This window comes from Mustela erminea, chromosome 13, assembly GCF_009829155.1.
Source record: "Mustela erminea isolate mMusErm1 chromosome 13, mMusErm1.Pri, whole genome shotgun sequence".
NCBI lineage: Eukaryota > Metazoa > Chordata > Mammalia > Carnivora > Mustelidae > Mustela > Mustela erminea.
In genome coordinates this window covers 79,188,868-79,207,189 of record NC_045626.1, presented here as the reverse complement: position 1 = coordinate 79,207,189, position 18,322 = coordinate 79,188,868, and the positions used below count along the sequence as shown (strand labels likewise).

General features: G+C 49.4%; 1 protein-coding gene across 10 annotated transcripts in view; it reads right to left on the bottom strand.

Moving 5' to 3' along the window:
* The window catches only part of NOS1 (nitric oxide synthase 1), a 170,974-nt gene that overhangs the window by 61,037 nt on the left and 91,615 nt on the right, over window positions 1-18,322 (bottom strand). For all 10 annotated transcript variants that reach the window (XM_032309123.1, XM_032309122.1, XM_032309120.1 and 7 more), the window contains exon 3: window positions 7,353-7,479. In XM_032309123.1, the coding sequence (XP_032165014.1) occupies window positions 7,353-7,479 (127 nt within the window). The remainder of the gene's footprint in view (window positions 1-7,352; window positions 7,480-18,322) is intronic.

Below are 18,322 nucleotides of genomic sequence, written 5' to 3'. Positions count from 1 at the left end.
GCAAAATATCAGCAAGGTTTGGATTCTGCTGTCACTGGGGGCTGAGGGAGACTCCGTTCCACATCCGTTCCCAGAAAATATCTTTGTTGAGGCTTTTTCTTGGTCTCCAGTTTGAGGGCAACCTATGACAGTGTGATAACTGCTGTGTGTGTGTGATGTCTGTAGCTCATCTCAGAAGTGGAAGTTTCTGGAAGTTTCTGGAAGTCAAGGCAACCATTTGATGAAAAGACAATGCCCAGATGGTGAACTTCTCAACTTCCATCATGAGCAATGTTTAGCAAATGGCTATTTGGTGGCTGAGCAGGGCTATGCTGCTGGACATCTCCTCCTCCTCGTGGTGACCCATCTTTTGGAGGGGAAGACAGAGGCTCTGAGAGGTGAAATGACTATCTTCAAATTAACAGCTAACAGGCAACAGAGCAGGCCGTGGGGTTCAGGTCCTCCAGGTCTGGGCTTTCTACTGTAGACCCTGGCTGCCGGCCCCTGTGGACTCCTAGAGCCTGACCCCTAGCCCTGCAGCAGAAAGACACACACTGCCTTGATCACGATCAACAAGGATGACAAAGGAGTCACAAAGGGAGAGGGGGCAGCTCTGTCACCGAGACTTGGTGGCTACTCACATTCCCTTTCCAGGCACGGAGATGTGCTTCCCGCGCTACCGGTCTCACGTTAGCCATGCAACAAAAAGCAGTAAAACTGTACCTAAACGAACCTGACCGTAATCAGCCAAAGAAAACAACGGCAATAATAATGATGATGATAATGCACATTTTAGAGCCCTCATTCTGTGCTGAGCTCTTAAGCATTAAGAGCGGGCTGTGGGGCTCGGCCCCTCACTAGTCACGTGACCTTCCTCAAGTGAACCCTCTGTGCCTCAGTTCAGTCATCTGTAAAATGGGGGCGACAGTACTTCATTGGGTTGGGGTGGGGGGGTGCTCCGTGAGACTGGGGACCTGAGGTGCTCAGCACCACGCCCGATGAGGCTCAACACACATTATCAGCTGCTATTCTCACAGACATGGTTGCCTCACACCTCACCTCCCCAGAACTGGACGAGCCTGTTAGGAAACAGGGCCTCCGTGCAGATGCTGTTTTGTAGTCTGACCAAGGTCACCGGGAGGAGGAGACCCAAACGGAGAGGTCCCCAGAGCTGGGGCTGGGGAGTCCAAGAGTCCGAATGGCCACACCCTACAACGGGGCACGGGGATCCACGTTCTTGTTATTTTTACCCTGCTGTCATTAACGTGCATGTTTCCCGGCAGCTGGCTGGGTTGTCGCTGAGACGCAGGGAGTGTCGCCTGTTTGTCTTCACTGAGATGCGGCAGCCCCGCTGGGGCTGGCTGCCTGCTTTCGGCTTTCAGCAAAGCCAGCACCCGCTGGACAGCTGGGGTGCGTGCCTGGGCGGAGAGGCGACCTGTCCCCGCTCTGATCCTCTGATCGCTGGGGACCCACGAGCACTCCCCCTCCCCTTGCCTCCTAATTTGGGGCTTTCTAGGCACTGGGATAATGCTAACACTTCATAGTACAGAAAAGCTTCTCAACAGATTTTGACATTTTGAAAGCAGCTAGCAAGCCCCGTGTCCCCAGGGGTGAGGAAATGCCAGGCTCCAGATGAGGTGGTGGGCAGGGGGATTTTGATAAAACAGTCATCTATCTGACTACCTGATTGCCAGTGTCAGCAAGAGGCTGGAGAGAAGGGCAGAGAGTTGAATAAGACAGGGGAAGCTGTATTGGAAATCCCACCTCCCCCAGACCCCAAATCCTTCCTCACATCCACGGAGCAGACTGATGCTTAATAAGTAACTGAAAAATAGACATTCGGCCCTGAAGCAGGACACAATTCACCCTTTCCTCCTTCGGAAAGCAAATCTGGCAGGTAAGGAAAAAATTGCCTAATAAGAAGAGAAGCACAGGGGTGCCTGAGTGGCTCAGTCAGTTAAGGACCCAACTCTTGATTTTGACTCAGGTCATGATCGCGGGGTCGCGAGATCGAGCCCCGCATCGGCCTCTGCTTGGACATGAAGTCGGTTGAAGATTCTCTCTTTCCCTTTCCATCTGCCCCTCCCTTTCAAATAAGTAAAATCTTTAAAAAAAAGATTTTATTTATTGGGGCACCTGGGTGGCTCGGGGGGCTAAAGCCTCTGCCTTCAGCTCAGGTCATGGTCCCAGGGTCCCGGGATGGAGCCCCGCATTGGGCTCTCTGCTCAGCAGGGAGCCTGCTTCCTCTTCTCTCTCTGCCTGCCTCTGCCTACTTGTGATCTCTGTCTGTCAAATAAATAAATAAAATCTTAAAAAAAAAAGATTTTATTTATTTATTTGAGAGAGAGAGAGAGAGAGAGAGCGAGTGCACAAGGTATGAGGGGAAGAGGGGTTAGAGGGAGAGGGAGAAGCAGATTCCCCACTGAGCAGGGAGCCCAACTCACTCGATCCCAGGACACGGGGATCATGGCCTGAGCCGAAGGCAGATGTTTAACCGACTGAGCCACCCAGGCGCCCCTCAATAAATAAATCTTTTTTTTTTTTTTTTTTTTTTTTTTAAAGATTTTATTTATTTATTTGACAGAGAGAAATCACAAGTAGACAGAGAGGCAGGCAGAGAGAGAGAGAGAGGGAAGCAGGCTCCCTGCTGAGCAGAGAGCCCGATGCGGGCCTCGATCCCAGGACCCTGAGATCATGACCTGAGCCGAAGGCAGCGGCTTAACCCACTGAGCCACCCAGGCGCCCAATAAATAAATCTTAAAAAAAAAAAAAAAAAAAAGAAAGAAAGAAAAGAAAAGAAAAGAAAAGAAGGGAAGCAGAGAAAGGCTTGATTCAAATGCTGAGGTTTTGCAGGGAGAATGGACCAATGGCAGTTTCTCAAGTCATTTACATAGGGTAGCATTTTCACTTAAGGGGATTCTTATGTCAAGGGCCTTAAGAATGGTGTCAAAAGTCCGTATGTGACCCAGATGGTATCAGCACTAAAGATGACCTCAGAGGTCCAACAATGATCCTTAGCAAGAAAAAAAAAAAAGCAATGTATCCTTTTACAGTGGTTCCTTTTACTATAATACCTTTTCCTACTTTCTACTTGGCAAATTCCTATTATGACCTTCCAAACCCAGTTCAAATGTTACCTCTTCAGCTAAATACTTCCTGATGCCTGCTGAGGTATTTATGTTCCCACAGTGTTTTGTGTCCATTTGTATTTTAGGATTAATAGCACTGTACTGGTGTCTGTCTCCCCACATTCATCAGTGAAGGTCTTATGGGAGGGAGAGGTTTGGTCATCTTTGTTTCTACCCCAGGGCTACGCATGTGGCAGGGGTCAGGTGAAGGTTTGGTGATGGGGGAGCTGATTTATTCTATCTACCAGCCCAGGCCAGAGAGGGTTTGCAAAGGGATGTTAAAGACGAGCATTACATGGGTCGGTTAAGCATCTGCCTTCGGCTCAGGTCATTTGATCCTAGGGTCCTGGAATCGGGTCCCATGTCAGGCTCCCTCCTCCTGCTCCTGCTATCCATCTTAAAATAAAGGAAAAAAAAAAAAAAAAGAAAAGAAAAAAAAAAAGGAGAAGACGAGCAGTACAGTCACTCACACACTGTGTTCTGGTGGCGAGGGACTGGAGTCTCACTGGCTGTACCAACTGCAGAAACCGTTAGCAAGAAAAATCACCACTAGATAGAGATGAACATCTCAGCCTCCAGAGACCGACTGAAGAGAAGGTGCTTCTGTGGCTGATCTTCCTTGACTCCGGGTAGAGGAGAGAATCAGGAAGGAAGGGGAAGACCTCACTATTCCTTCAGGGAGCTAACAGTCTTCTGAATCAGGAAGTTCTTTCTCTTGTCTAGCCTGTCTCCACTCTGCTTCCCCTGGACTCTGTCCCCTTTGGCCCCGTCCTTGGGGGAAATGCAGACCAGCTGTTTTTTTCACCTCCCCCTGTCTCTTCCTCACTCAGGAAGGCAGGTAGTGGCTGGGTCTCTCTTTGTGTTATTAACAATGCTAACCCCCCCGCCCCCCACCCTGCCCCGCAGATGCCTAAAAAAGCAAAGAATGTGGGTTACAACTGGGAGGAAGGAAGCCGGTCTGGGGAGCTCCAGGTAAAGTGGCTTTGAGCAGGTAGAGAAGAAGCGAGGCATATACGCCGGTCTTTTAGGGTGGAAAGAAGAATATTACGTTTTCTATTAATTTGCTCGGCCTGGGAAACATTTCCCAGCACTGTGGCTATGGAGATGTCTAGCAGAAAGTAACAGGGCTGCTTCCATAGCGCTGGGGCTGGGACTCACATATACCCAGCCACTTAGCAATCTACCCTCTTCCAGCTGTATCTCTGAGATGCATTTGGAAAACTGAGGCACAGACAACCGAGTCAGGGTGATTTTGATAGCCGGTGGTTTTGGGGTCAAAACGACACTGAGGATTTGCCAGTGATAAAAGAGAGAATGTACCTCCTGGCAAGGCTGATCTGCATGTCCTGAATCTAGAGGCTCCCTATTCTAAAACTGTCTTATCTTTAGGAAGATGTGATTGTTCCTACCTTGCCCAGCACTGTCTCTCCTTCTCCAGGCAAAGGGAACGACCATTTTTGAGGAGCTCTAAGGCAAGTCCTCAGCACCCCTCCCTGAGGGCTATGGCCAAAATGTTTAAGTCCCTCTGACTCCCAAATGCGTATGTTGAAACCTAATCCCCAAAGTGGGGGTATTCGTGGGTGGGGGCTTGGGGAAGGGATTAGATCACCTTCTAAAAGAGACCCAGAGAGATGCCTTTTCTGCCTTGTGAGGACACAGGGAGAGAAGACCTCTGCCATGAACCAGGAAGTGGGCTTTCAGCAGACCCTGAACTGCTGTAGCCTTGATCTTGGACTTCCCAGCCTCTAGAACTGTGAGAAATAAATGTATTTTTTGTAAGCCACCCAGTTCATGGAATTCTGGAATTAGAGCAGCCTGCCTGACCTAAGACACTGATCATTGCACCATGAAGCTCTGAAAAGAGGGCCAGTGGTCTTATTAATCACTTCTGCCCATTCCCAATATTGAGAGTCCCACTCCTCAGGCCTGAAGTTCAAGGTTATGGTTTCTAAGCTATCACTGTCAAACCGAAGTAAGCAACATAAAAGGAAATGGCCATCATCCTGCCATTGCTTAGAATTCAGCAGTGACTTTAAGGGTCTTTCTGGTGGGGTCAAAGCATCCTCTGTTTTGTCTCTGTAGGTCAGGTCTTAGGAGTTAATGCAAACCAGCAGTTATAAACTCTGACATCTGGAGGGATAGGTATGTAGGTAAGGTAAATTAGCCAAGCAGGCTAGCTAATTTCAAGATGAAACACTCGGCTGCATGTTAAACACATAAGAATATTCTTCATTTCTGTAAAATAAGAAATCTTTCTTGTGTTTCCTGAAACATACAAAACTCCTGGTTTATTTTTACCTGCCACTTATAATAAAGTCATGGATATAAAAATATTTCCCTTTCATCCTAAGAAAATCAATAGTACTAATGTTACAAAAAGTAACAACAGACAATGGTCTTAAGGGGAGGGGTACAATAGGGAGTGGTGGGGATTGTGGCAAACTGGAAAGCCCATGCTCTGTCCATGCAGATTATTGTCTCATAAGAATATAGGCTCGAGGTGGTCAGAGTGTCCACCTTTTTAAAGAGAAGCTGTGAAGACAACACTTATATAAAATTTTAAAACACTGGCAGTAAATTCAAAGTACAAATACAAATTATCCTTTAAGGCAATATAGTACAGACCTAACAAATCATGTCCAGAGCCTGGGTCTAGCCTGAGGCTGTCTCTTTCTGTTCTTCTTTTGTCTTGCAAGGATTTGAATTATGGCAATACTCCTTTCTTTTCAGTTAAGAAAGGAAATACAAAGAAGAATGTTAACTTCATTTGCTCGGTTAATCATGAATGGAAAATAGCGTCCTCACAGCTCACGGTGTGGCCCTGAGTTTTGAGGACAGCATAATAGATGTCTCTATTGGTGCTCCTCCTCCAAGCATTCCTAGATGTCACTGCAAGAGGGTGAGTCACTAGCCAGGGGGAGCAAGCTCTGACCTACCGCAGAATCCCTGACATCCTTATCTTCCTAGCTAGCTATCAGCTGCTAGGGAAAGCAATCCCCGCTGAGGCTCTGGAATGTTCCCTCCTCCCCTTGGGAGGCTATGTAGAGAGGCTTTGGGTCATTGCTCAGGTGAGCTGGTAGTGAGAGGTGCCATCCATCCAGATACATCAGAAGACAGAACCTGGCCACCTGCCCCGTGCCATCCAGGATGGATGAGAAAAAGGTGACTTGGGCCATCTCCCTGTTGTGACCTCCCACACACCATTCCTCCCATAAATCGTGGCAGTGCAGAGGATAGGTAGCAAATTCGTCTGGTTTAATAGGGTTGCACTGGCCTGGTCTGTAAGCTGCCCAAGCAGGTGGGAATGAGGCACTATCTCTAGCCAAATCTCTCTATGCTCAGAAACAACGACTCAGCTGCCAAAACACACCTCAGCAAACTGGCAAAGACCCAAAGTTTGATAATACGTTAGACTGGTGAGGCTAATACCACTGTGGGGGATACCACTGCTCTCCTGCTTAGCTGGTAGGATTGGGACAATGCTTACGGTGAGCCATTTCTCCATTTCTGCCCCAATCACAAATGTATATGATCGCTGAGCCAGCAATTCCATGTCTAGGAATTTATGCTGTTGAAAAGATTGCCCATGTGCCATGCGGGGCATTTAGGCAATGTCATGGCAGAATACCGGCAAGGACTTAAGTGTCCATTATGGAGGACTGGCTCAGTAGGTGCGGCAGAGCCATGCAATGGAATATTATACAGCTGTGAAAAAGTGCCAGGCCTTCCCTCCCCTATGGATTGGGGGTAATCACCAGAATATGTTGATAAGTGAAAAGCAAGGTGCAGAGAAATATGTATAATGTGTTCTCATTTGCATTAAAACAGTGTGTGTGTGTGTGTGTGTGTGTGTGTGTGTGTCTATGCATAAAGTATTGCGGAAAGAAATGATAAATATTGCTGGAATTGCTGGAATGTGGCTGGAATTAGGGGAGAGAGGAAAACTTTTTACCATGTATCTTTACTTTCTAAATTTGGGATGTGAATGGCATGGGAGTGCCTCTGTTGGTGAAAACAGAATTGAATTTCAAAAAATGGCAAGATTGTGAACAAAGCAAAACAAAGCCAAAACCCATCTCCTAGGAGGCATGCTCCTGGCCTCAGAGCCCCTGAGCTCTCCAGGTGTGGTGGTTCATCCCCATCCCAACATGGTTTGACATTTGCCATCCCCTCCCCTCCTCTTCACGCCGGGGAAGGTTTAGGGAGCCGTGCAGTGTGGGAGCCAAGCTGGCACCACCCGCTTACCTGCTCCTTCTCTGAATAAGGGTTGTTGAGGATGACGGGCACATGGTCCTTCCCCCACAGGTCACTGAAGACTCGGTCATTCTCCACGCCAAGGGGCAGCGGTTTGTGTGACTTGCCATCCACACCTCTGGAAGACAACGTAGGGGAAGTGAGAAAGGCATGCTCTCAGGGGGCATAGGCTGACGGCCCCGGTCTGCAAGACCTACATCTGTACAGAATTTCTACAGTCATCCTTGGGACTCTGCACGGAGCCAACATGCTGTGGGTGCTCAGCTTGCTGCTCAGCAGAATCACCAGCAACATGTGGGAAGGCAGGCAGCCCCCTCGCCAAGCACAGAGGTGAGCTCACTGATGTCGGCGCTGATGGCTGGTACATACCCAACTTTGTGGGCATCACTTCCGGATGGCCATGACCTGGCCTTGGTCCTCCTTCTCACTTCCCCATTTCAAAGATCCAGGGACACAGAAGGCTCATCCCCAGGCAGAACCCTGGACAACTTCAGATGTAGGAGGCAGGACAGACAGAGAAGACAACAAGCCCCGGGGGACAGGGTGATGGGTCATCCTAATTCTGAATAAGCACTAATAATGAGACTAATGATAGCTGCACCAAGAGAAACAGAAATGATTCTGAAAATGAGGGGAACAGAGCAACAAAATAAATAAGACCATAAAAATGATAGCTAGTGTTTATTAAGCATTTATGTGTCAAGCACCTTACAAGGGTTTTAATTTAATCCTTTTGACAACTCTATGAGGTAGGGATGGATATTAATGACGTTTTATGGATGTTGTAAGCGAGACAGACACTAAGATGCTCAGGGTCACAGTTTTTCAGTCCAGTATTCACAGCCATTCTGAATCGGAGGCCCTCATTATCATCATTCATCAGCATCATTATCACCCTCATCACCATCACCACCACCACCACCACCACTCTCATCACCACCACCACTCTCGACAACATCACCATCATCACCTACCACCCTCATCACCATCACCACCACCACCCTCATCACCATCACCACCACCACCACCACTCTCATCACCACCACCACTCTCGTCAACATCACCATCATCACCCACCACCCTCATCACCATCACCACCACCACCCTCATCACCATCACCACTACCACTTTCATCACCATCACCACCACCACCCTTATCACCATCACCACCACCCTCATCACCAGCACCAGCATCACCACCACCCTCATCATCACCACCACCACCACCACCACCACTCTCATCACCATCACTATCATCACCACCACCACTCTCGTCAACATCACCATCATCACCCACCACCCTCATCACCATCACCACCACCACCCTCATCACCATCACCACTACCACTTTCATCACCATCACCACCATCACCCTTATCACCATCACCACCACCCTCATCACCATCACCAGCACCAGCATCAACACCACCCTCATCACCATCACCAGCACCACCACCACCACCACTCTCATCACCATCACCACCACCACCCTCATCACCATCGCCATCATCACTACCACTTTCATCACCATCACCACCATCACCCTCATCACCATCACCATCACCACCACCACCCTCATCACCATCACCGTCATCACCACCACCACTCTTGTTAACATCACCATCATCACCCACCACCCTCATCACCATCACCAGCATCACCACCACCACCCTCATCACCATCACCAGCATCACTGTCATCACCATCACTACCAACACCAAGATCACCATCATTACTATTGTCATCATCACCATCGCCACCATCACCACCATCATCCCTATCACCACCACCATCATCACTATCACCATCATCACCATCAATACCACCAACACCACCATCACATCAACAGAATCACATCATCACTATCACCATCCCCAGTACCATCACATCATCATCATCACCATCATTACTATTGCCATCATCACCATCGCCACCACCACCCAAACTTCCACTGATACCACCACCACCACCATTATTCTGATGATCATCACTATCCAGCTTCTCCTCATCCGCATAACCATCATTGCCATAATCGCTCTCATCATCACCATCCCTACCAGCATCACCATCCTCCTCCATTGTCACCATCATTAGCACCTTCATTACTATAATCATAATCCTCATAATCATCATTGGATAAGGAGATGGAGGCCCAGAAAGGTTAAATCATTAGCCCCAATTACACAGCTATGTGCAGGAGTTGGGATTCAAACCCAGACTTGTTCTCTAAATGCTGACTTCTTAACTGCAAAGCTTTCCTGGCTCTCTGCTCTTGAACTCAGATTCGGGAGGAGACAATCTCAGCTACGTTCCGCAGCCTGGTCATCCTCTAAAGATGGAGATAAGTCATGGCTGAGATGGAACTGACTTCATATCACAATCCAGACCTTCTGAGAAGCTCTGCCTTACCTCTGTCCTTCTTCCCTCTGAGCTCTGTCCTCCTGCTTCCTGACAACGGGCCTCTTTTTAACCCTCCCTTCCACTTTCACTCTGACTATAACATCTGTCTGCTCCCCAGCTTTGGGCACCATGGCTTCTCTGGAGCCCCTCTTGATTTTGGTCCCAGGTATCAAGGCTTACCCTTACCTAGCCCTTTGTTCTACCTTCCCAGCTTTAGGGATTTATAATCCCGGTGCCATCATTTCCCCCAACCCCTAGTCTGCGCTGATGGTCATTCAGGGCTCGAGCTCTGAGGGCAGGGCCCGAGTGGCCCCTCTAGCTGTTCACTCGGGGCCAGTCACACCTCCTCCTTGCTGTGTTTCACAAAGCGCTGGTGGCCTGCGTCAGAGCCACTTCCACTCTTCTACATGGAGAGGTCTGCAATTGTCAGAGGGAACATTCTGTTTTACCCTCTTGAAAATGTCACCAAACACACTGGGAGTGGTTCTTGATTACAGACATTTCACAAGCCAGTGGTTTACCTACATGGTGATAAACAGAGGAATTTTCTGTTGAGATGGCTGCTCAAAATGTCACTCAGCTCCCGCTCAGCTGTGAAACGCCCGATCTTATGATATCATATGACTATAAATGGGGCTTCAGCAGAGATGAAAGGCCGATACTGTTTGAGGGTCTGTAACATACCAGGTGCTGGTGGAGAAGTGACTTCATTTACTCTCAACAGACTGTTTTACAGAGGCAAAAACAGCCCAGAGAGGTTATGTATGTTTCCCAGGCTCCCACAGTAAGCACAGAGAAGGGCTGAGATTTGAAACTAGGTCTGATTGATGCTCGCCCCAGATCCTTCCGTTTTTAAGCAGAGACAGGAGAAAGGAGTTACTCCAAGCCAGAGGCTAAAGAGCAAGGAATCCAACCTCTCTTGCTGAATGAGGCCAGTCTGCAAACATTACAGGGAACAATTACCTAGGCAACTCCGAAATGGCTCACATGGCTTGTCTGTCTTGAATCTTCAGGGAGACCTGCTTTTATCCTCACCCTCCTCACTCCTTTTTTAAGAGCCTTTAACACCTCTGTTTAAATAATGCATTTGAAGTGTTTTGTCAACACAAACTTATTTAAGAGTCCCGTGTGATGAGCTGGGGAGGAATATTTTTAATATGGGACCAAGGGGAACACCCAGGTTGAGCTATTTTGTTTCCGTTCACCCAAGAGCAAAATCAGAAGTAGATTTCCATAGATTCCCATCTCCTAGTCTGACAGTGATTCCAGGTCTGAGGGAAAATCTAGTTAATTGCGGCAAATCTGCTCACCCTGGGATCTAGCCGCTTCATGGGTTCCTACGGGAACCGGGAAGCTACTGGTTAAGAGGGTGGGCTATCGGTTGGGTGGCATTGGGTTCAACTCTTGGCTCTGCTGGTTATAAGTTGTGCAACTTTGGATATTTATGCTGTCTGAATCTCCATTGATTCATCTCTAAAGCAGGTTAATAATACCTAGTTCATGGGGTTGCAGCAATGGTTAAACGAGGTTAAGCTTATAGCCCTTAGCTGTGTGGCACCTGCTGTTACTTTTTCTACTACTGTGTTCATGGGCTGATCAGACAGAAACAGATAAAGGGAAAATGCTGGTTCTGTATAAAACAGCCAAGGTTGCTCTAAGCCAGCATGGTCTGGTAGAACTTTCTGTGATGATGAGAACATCCTACGTCTACATTGTCCAATTTTATAGCCACTGGTTACATGTGGCAATGAGTATTTGAAATGTGCCCGTGGTCAGTGAGAAACTGAATCCAAAATTTTATCTAATTTTAATGAAATTTAAGTCGCTAAATGTGGCTGGCGGTTATAGCACTGGACAGTGGCCCCTCAAGGACTTGGAACATTAAGTTCCAAGGACTTAACGTCTTGGGAAAGGAGGCATTCATCGCTTTTGCTGAGAAAAAAGCATGTTCTTTTTTTGGACGGCACAGGTAGGGATACTCAGACCCTTTCTGAGCTGTTATGTCTTGTTCCCAAGGCACAGGACTTCAGGAATTCTCTGCTTTCCTTCCAGACTCCTACCTCCCATCATTCTCAGTCCTGATCTCCACTCTCTTTTCCTCCCAAAGAGTACCCTGTTGTCTGCTCTTACCTTTAGACCTCCCTGGAATGCCTTTTCATCCTCCCTCTGCCAGGAACCAGCTCCTACTCAACCTTCAACACCCACTTCACACCCCTCCTCTCCTGTGGGTTAAACAAGGTCATGAGCATAAAATGCCCAACACATAGTCAGAACTAATTAAACATGGGTGTCTTCATTGACAACGAAGGTAACTTAAGCTCAGAGAGATTAGGTAACTCGTCAAAGGTCGCACTACCGATAAGCAGTGGAGAAAGCCTGAAAGTCAGATGTTTCCTTCTTGCTGTTCCCCTAGCTGAGAGTCACTGAGAACAGTGGTGGTGGGGGAGACGTTTGGTTGAGCCGCATACTGGTGAAGAACCTCAAATTCAGATTTGAGCTTTTCCTCCAAATGGGGTAGAGGTGTTGAACGTATTTATCTGTTGAATGATAGCCTGGTCACTTTCATGTATCATTTCTTCTTTCACAATAAATAAACTGGGAGCCCATAGAGGGATGGGATAGGGTCTGTCTTGACTTCTTAGAAGCCTGGAGGGTGACTCTCCTTTGCCAGTACTTATGAATGTTGGTCCTGCCCAGCTCCCTGGAGTGCTTTTGGTTTAGATCAGGGTTTCTCAACCTGGAACTATTGGTATCTTGGAAGCTGGACCTATCTTTGTCGTGGGAAGCTGTCCTGATCTCTGCCCATTAGATGCCAAGAATTACCTTCTTCCCTCCACAGTCCCTGCCCGTTGTGACAATCCAAAATGTCTCCAGACATTGCCCAATGCCCCTTTGGGGAGGAAGCAAAATGTACTCCTTGGTGAGAAGCACTGGCTTAGCTGTGGCTGGGGACCCAAACTCATGCTTCCCCCGCAGTCCCTCCAATCCTTGCTCTATGGCCATCTCTATGTCTACGAGGATTTATTCACTAGTTGCCCCTTGTTCCCAGATGGGACTGAAGAACCTGCCTTCCGTATGTGGCTTCTACCCCTTTTCAGCCATCCATGGTCCCCTGTGTAGGCCATCCTCCAGTGGGCTTGCTTTCTAGGGTAGACCAGGATCCCCATGGCCATCATGTGGTCACATTAGGCAGTTCTCACACTTAGGAGGCATCAGAATCAACCGAGGGGCCTGTTAAAATCTCTCTGAACTTGTCCCCTGGACAGTCTGAGGTAGCGGGTCTAGATGGGAAGCCTGGAATCTGCATTGTCCAAAGCACCCCATGTGGTCCACGGACTTCCTTGAAGACCCATCTTCCTGGGAGTGCTACGGGCCTGACTCTAGCAGGGAACAGCAAGGTTCCTTTCTGGTTAGAAATGTCAGCATCCTCCAAGCTCCTTCTCTTCTTTCTCCTCATAAGACCAGGCACGGTGCTTTACCTTCCACTCGGCAAGCATTTTCTGTGCTTTTTGTGCAAGAACCAAACTAAAGCCTCTTTTCTTCCATTTCGCTAGCTGGACAGTCAACCCCAAGCTAACACAGTCAGTCTGGCATCTCTAGACCTTTCCAAAACTTTCGCCATCTCCTTCCCACTGAGGCTTCCTGGGGGCCAGGCCTTGGGCTCTCAGGCAGGGCGTGTGGGGGTCCTGGGTCAATGCCACAGGAAGTTTGCACAGGTGCGGTTCACCCCAGCACCGACCACTAACTAATCCCGAATACCCAGGATGGGGAGCAGGTGGGCCAGGCCTCTGTGTCAGGCACAGTCTGGAGGTAGGGGCTGCTTGCTCCGCCCTGACCAGGCGAGAAGGCTGCTGAGGAGCAGCTGGTCCTGGCAGGAGGCCTGCCGCGTTTCTCCTCAGACATCGCACTACGCTCTGACCCCCTTCTCACTGCCCACCCTCCACCCGGTCTCGGATATTGGGAGTGAAGTGAGAGCAGGAAGACTTGGGGGCCATGGAAAAATGAGTCTGAGGTCTCTGCAAAGCTCTGTTCTAGATCTCATCGTGCTGGAGTGGGGGAAGATGACGAAAGGGGAGACGAGGCTCTTGAGAGCTAGAATTTTACCGCAGTGCTCTAGCTGAGAAGCGAGGTGAGGGCCTCTGGGCTCAGCAACAATCAGGACTGTAATTCTTCACATCACAAAAACTGGACAGGATCCTCAAACTCCAGTGTTTACAGCGTCCACGCTGAGCCGATTGGCGGACTCGGGTTCCTGGGGAGCTGGAGAGCCCGCGCTAGGCCCCGCCCAGCTCCCCAGGCTGGCTGTCTCCCCACGAATAGACTTGATGCTAATAGCTCTTCTGATATTCTCTTTATTTTTGAGAGGCTGGAAATCAGTTTCATTGTGAAACCTCTTGCTTTCTCTATTTTGCCACAAAATCATTCTTTAGAAAACTCCGTAGGCCTCCCAATAAAACTCGTAGGCGATCTGGGTGGGACCTTCAATCCCCCGTTTGTGACCTGTGACCTAAAGGGATGTCTAAGCTCCTCCCCCTAGAGTGATGCTCTGGAGAGTGTACTTTCGGGGTGGGCTGGACAGGAGGGGGACTGGTCAGCTGCCTGGCCTGTGATGAACGTGCTCGCTACTGACCTTAAGGAGGAGCCTGGAAGGAATTTTAGGGCTCATCTGGTCCACATACTACTTTTACAGATGGGGAAACTGAGGCCCAGAGAGGTCCAGGGGCTTTTCTAAAATATGTAGGTGCTGAGTGGCAAAGGGGGGACTCAAAGTAAGGTCACGGAACCCAGTCCAGTGAGACCTCATAGTAATGGCCAGTCCGGGACCTGGGCACAGCTTTCTCCAGGGGGCTTGTTGGATGAGTGCAGTGGGCTAAAAGTGGCCCCCAGAGACCTCAAACCCTAACCCCTGGAACCCATATATGTTACCTTACATGGAAAGGGGGTCTTTGCAGGGGTGATGGAAGTTGAGGATGTTGAAAATGGGATTATCTTGGATTAACTGGGTAGGCCCTAAATGCCATCATACGTCCTTAGAAGAAGGAAGCCGAGGGAGATCTGCCATGAGAGAGGAAGGCCATGTGACCCTGAAGGCAAGAGGCCGCATGCTGGCTCTGAAGGGTCAGGAAGGGGCTACTAGCCAAGAAAGGCAAAGAATGCAGCTCTCAGAGCTGCAGAAGGTAAGGAAACAGATTCACCTCTAGAGCCTCCAGACCTAAGACCTTTGGAGCTGTAGGAGAATAAATGCGGGTTGTTTTAGGCCACTGCGTTTGTGATCTTTGTTATTGCAGCAAGGAGCAGGGGAAACTGAGACAGTGGCTGGGGCAGGGATGGCGTGCAGAATTAGTGTCCCGGCCCACACGTGGTGTCATGCCTACCTCTTTATTCCTACTCACTACGCTCACGTCCCACAGACCTTCTTTCCGTTCCTTGAACATCCTACCTTGTTCCTGCCTCAGGGCCTTTGCTCCTGCTGTACCTTTTGCCAGGAATGCCCTTCCCTAGATTTCACATGGTTCCCACCTTCTGGCCTCAGTATAAATGTTGCCTTTTTAGGGAGGCTTTCTCCGACTCTCTGATCTAGTTTTTTCTTTTTTTTTAAACCTAACCCCAAGCCTTGTTTCTTCAAATCACCATGTTATTATTATTATTTTTAATGTTAGTCACCATACAGTACATCATTAGTTTTTGATGTAGTATTCCATGTCTCTCATGCAATTTCGAAAGCGACTGCCTGAGGCTACCTGTTTATTATTCCCTTCTTGTCTATGACTTCTTAATGACAGAGGCTCCTCGGTGGATCCCCAGTTCCAAGGACAGTATCTGGGGCAGAACAGATGCTCAATAAATATTCGTTGAATGAAAGATGGTGAGAAGGCCCCTGGTTAGAGGCTGTCTGGGGTGAGCAGGTGGCTGGGTGGGCTTAGTCTATAGCTCTTCCCCAGAACGAGGGCCTGGGTGCCCACATGACAAAGTGGCGGGGACACAGACGGAAGAGAGGGTAAAGCAAGAGTAAGGACTCCATAACTACAACTCCAGTCCCTTCCCCAGGAAAGGACCGACTGGGGAAGCCCCAGGTGTTCAAACGGTCAGGATGAGAATGAAAGCTCACACCGACACTCAGTGCAAAGGCAGTCATCGGAGTCCATGCCAACAGAGTGACTCAAAGCCATGAGTCAAGTGCAGCCAGAGAGGAGGTCCTCTACTGCAGACAGCCCTGGAGTCAGGGCTGCTGTTGGCTGGTCTGAGATCAGTTCTCCAGGGCTGCTATCTCTCATCTCTCTCTCCCTTCTGGACTGAGAAAGTACTCCAGCGTCCTCAGGAGCTTGATGGCCAGCGGTCAAGTACGCTGTGGCCAACAGTGCCATCTATGTTGGTAGCAGCCAAGACCATGGGCTCGGGATCAAGTCCTGGCTTTGCTACTTGTGAGCTGTGTGACCCGGCAGAAGGGACTGCACCTCTCTGAGCCTTGGTTTGCTTATTAGGAAAACAGGTGCTGTGAGGAGCAAACATTGAACTCATCAATGTCAAGACCTGCACATGGGGGCAGGCCCACCTGGAGTATTCAGTACACGTTGACCCGCATCACGATGACGAAATGCAGGCTTGTCACAGGTGACCTCCTCTCCCCCGTTAAGCTCTTTCTCTGGGCTCAAAATGGACTTCTGTGCCTCCGGCCACATTCTCTCGCCTGGTTTGTCTTTAACTGTAGATGCCCACAGTGAGACGTCCAGGTAGAAGCCAGGCAGCACCCTGTGGCCTGTGCTAGGTGACCCTGGGCAAAACTGCTCCAGCTCTCAGAGTTTCAGTTTTCTCATTGATAAGGGAACCCCAACCACACAGCCCGCTTAGGGAGCTGAATTCACCCCAGCCCTGAAGACATGGGGGTCGGGAAGGTACTCTGTAAGGAGCCGAGTCCCCTGCAGGTGGAGGGGAAGCGATCCCAGCACAGGGCGAGGCTGACCGGCTGGTCCAGATGGATGCTGGGCCAGGGACCTTGGCCTCTTTAGAACCCTCCTTCAGGGCAGCAGAACAACCTGGATATCCTCTGACACGCAGCATTTTAAAGTGACCGCTCCCAAGGGCAGAAGGTCCCAGAAGCCCCCAGATTTCCTTTCCTTACACACCCACATGCTGCCATCACCCGCCAGGTCCACCTTCCCCCAGATGCAAGGTGAGGCTGTACCTACACGAACCATCACATCCCCCGCCCCCCGCGAAGGGCCAGCATCCCAACAACAGGACCAGGGATGCCCTGCAACGGAAAGGAACTAGATAAAGCAGGAGAACAGGTCTGCGTCCAAGAGGAAAGAGGAAAGGAAGGAAATGAGGCCAAGAGAACAGGAAAGTCAAGGGCACCGCTGAGAACCAGGGATGGCCCCAGCCTCTGCTTGGTCCCCCAGAAGCCACAGACTGCTGCCGTAGCCGGGGGCTCCAGGCCTGGTGGGGGCCACCCAGAAGCCAGCTCTGACCCCACCCCAAAAAGCAGCCTGGATGGGGAAGCCCCTGGAAGGGTGCGTCATTTCCAGGCCACCACGTGCTCCAAGGGGCTCGGATGCTCCCAGGCCTGCCAGGCCCAAGAGTGACCCTGAAGACCGTTCTGTCCCTGGGCTTCCATTTCCTGACTCGGGACGCTGACACTCAGCATGGCATTTAGCTCAGCCACTGGGAGGCGGGCTGGTGATTCCTGAGGGCACATCTGCAACAACCAGAAGTTTGGGTTGTTCCAACGATCTTGAGGGCTCCTGCCATCACAGTGGGAAGGAGGTGGCCTCGGAGGTGGGGGGGCATCTTTCAGTGCCAGTGACAAACCCACACAGGGAAGACGGGGCCTGGCTGCCACACACCTTTTGGACATTCACCCAGATCCGAAGCAAGCTAAGCTTTGATTCCTGAGCCAAGATTCCAGTTGGGTCGGACATATAAACACGGCTTTAAAATATCGTGAATTTTCCTTGCAGACCACCACCGGGTCAAATAGAGACAGGACACCGTTTTATCGGGAGTCCAGTCACCACTTCAGAAAATCCCATACCACGTCACTAAGACGACCCTACTGGTGGTGTCTGAGTTGCCAAAATGACACACTTGTGTCAAATCCACATTTGACACTGTCATGTGCGGGCTAATTCTACGTGTAGGGGCAAATATGCAAGTACTGATCTATTACATTATAGCTTCTATTACTATAAGTTACTTTTTTTCTTTTAAAGATTTATTTTTTTATTTGAGACACACACAGAGAGAGAGAGAGAGAGCACGCACACAGGGGGTTGAGGCAGAGGGAAAGGAAGAGAGACACCCAAGCAGACTTTCCGCTAACCAGGGAGCCTGATACAGGGCCTGATCCCACAACCCTGAGATCATGACCTAAGCTGAAACCAAGAGTCGGACACCCAACCGACTGTGCCACCCAGGCACCCCTACAATAAATTGCTTTTATGCTTGGTGTCCTTTCTTTTATCGTTAGGGCATTATATTTATTAAAAAATGTAAAGTATGAGTAGGTTATATGATCCATGAATTTGCTCCTGGCTAGTAAAGGAGGCATTTAAAAATACTCG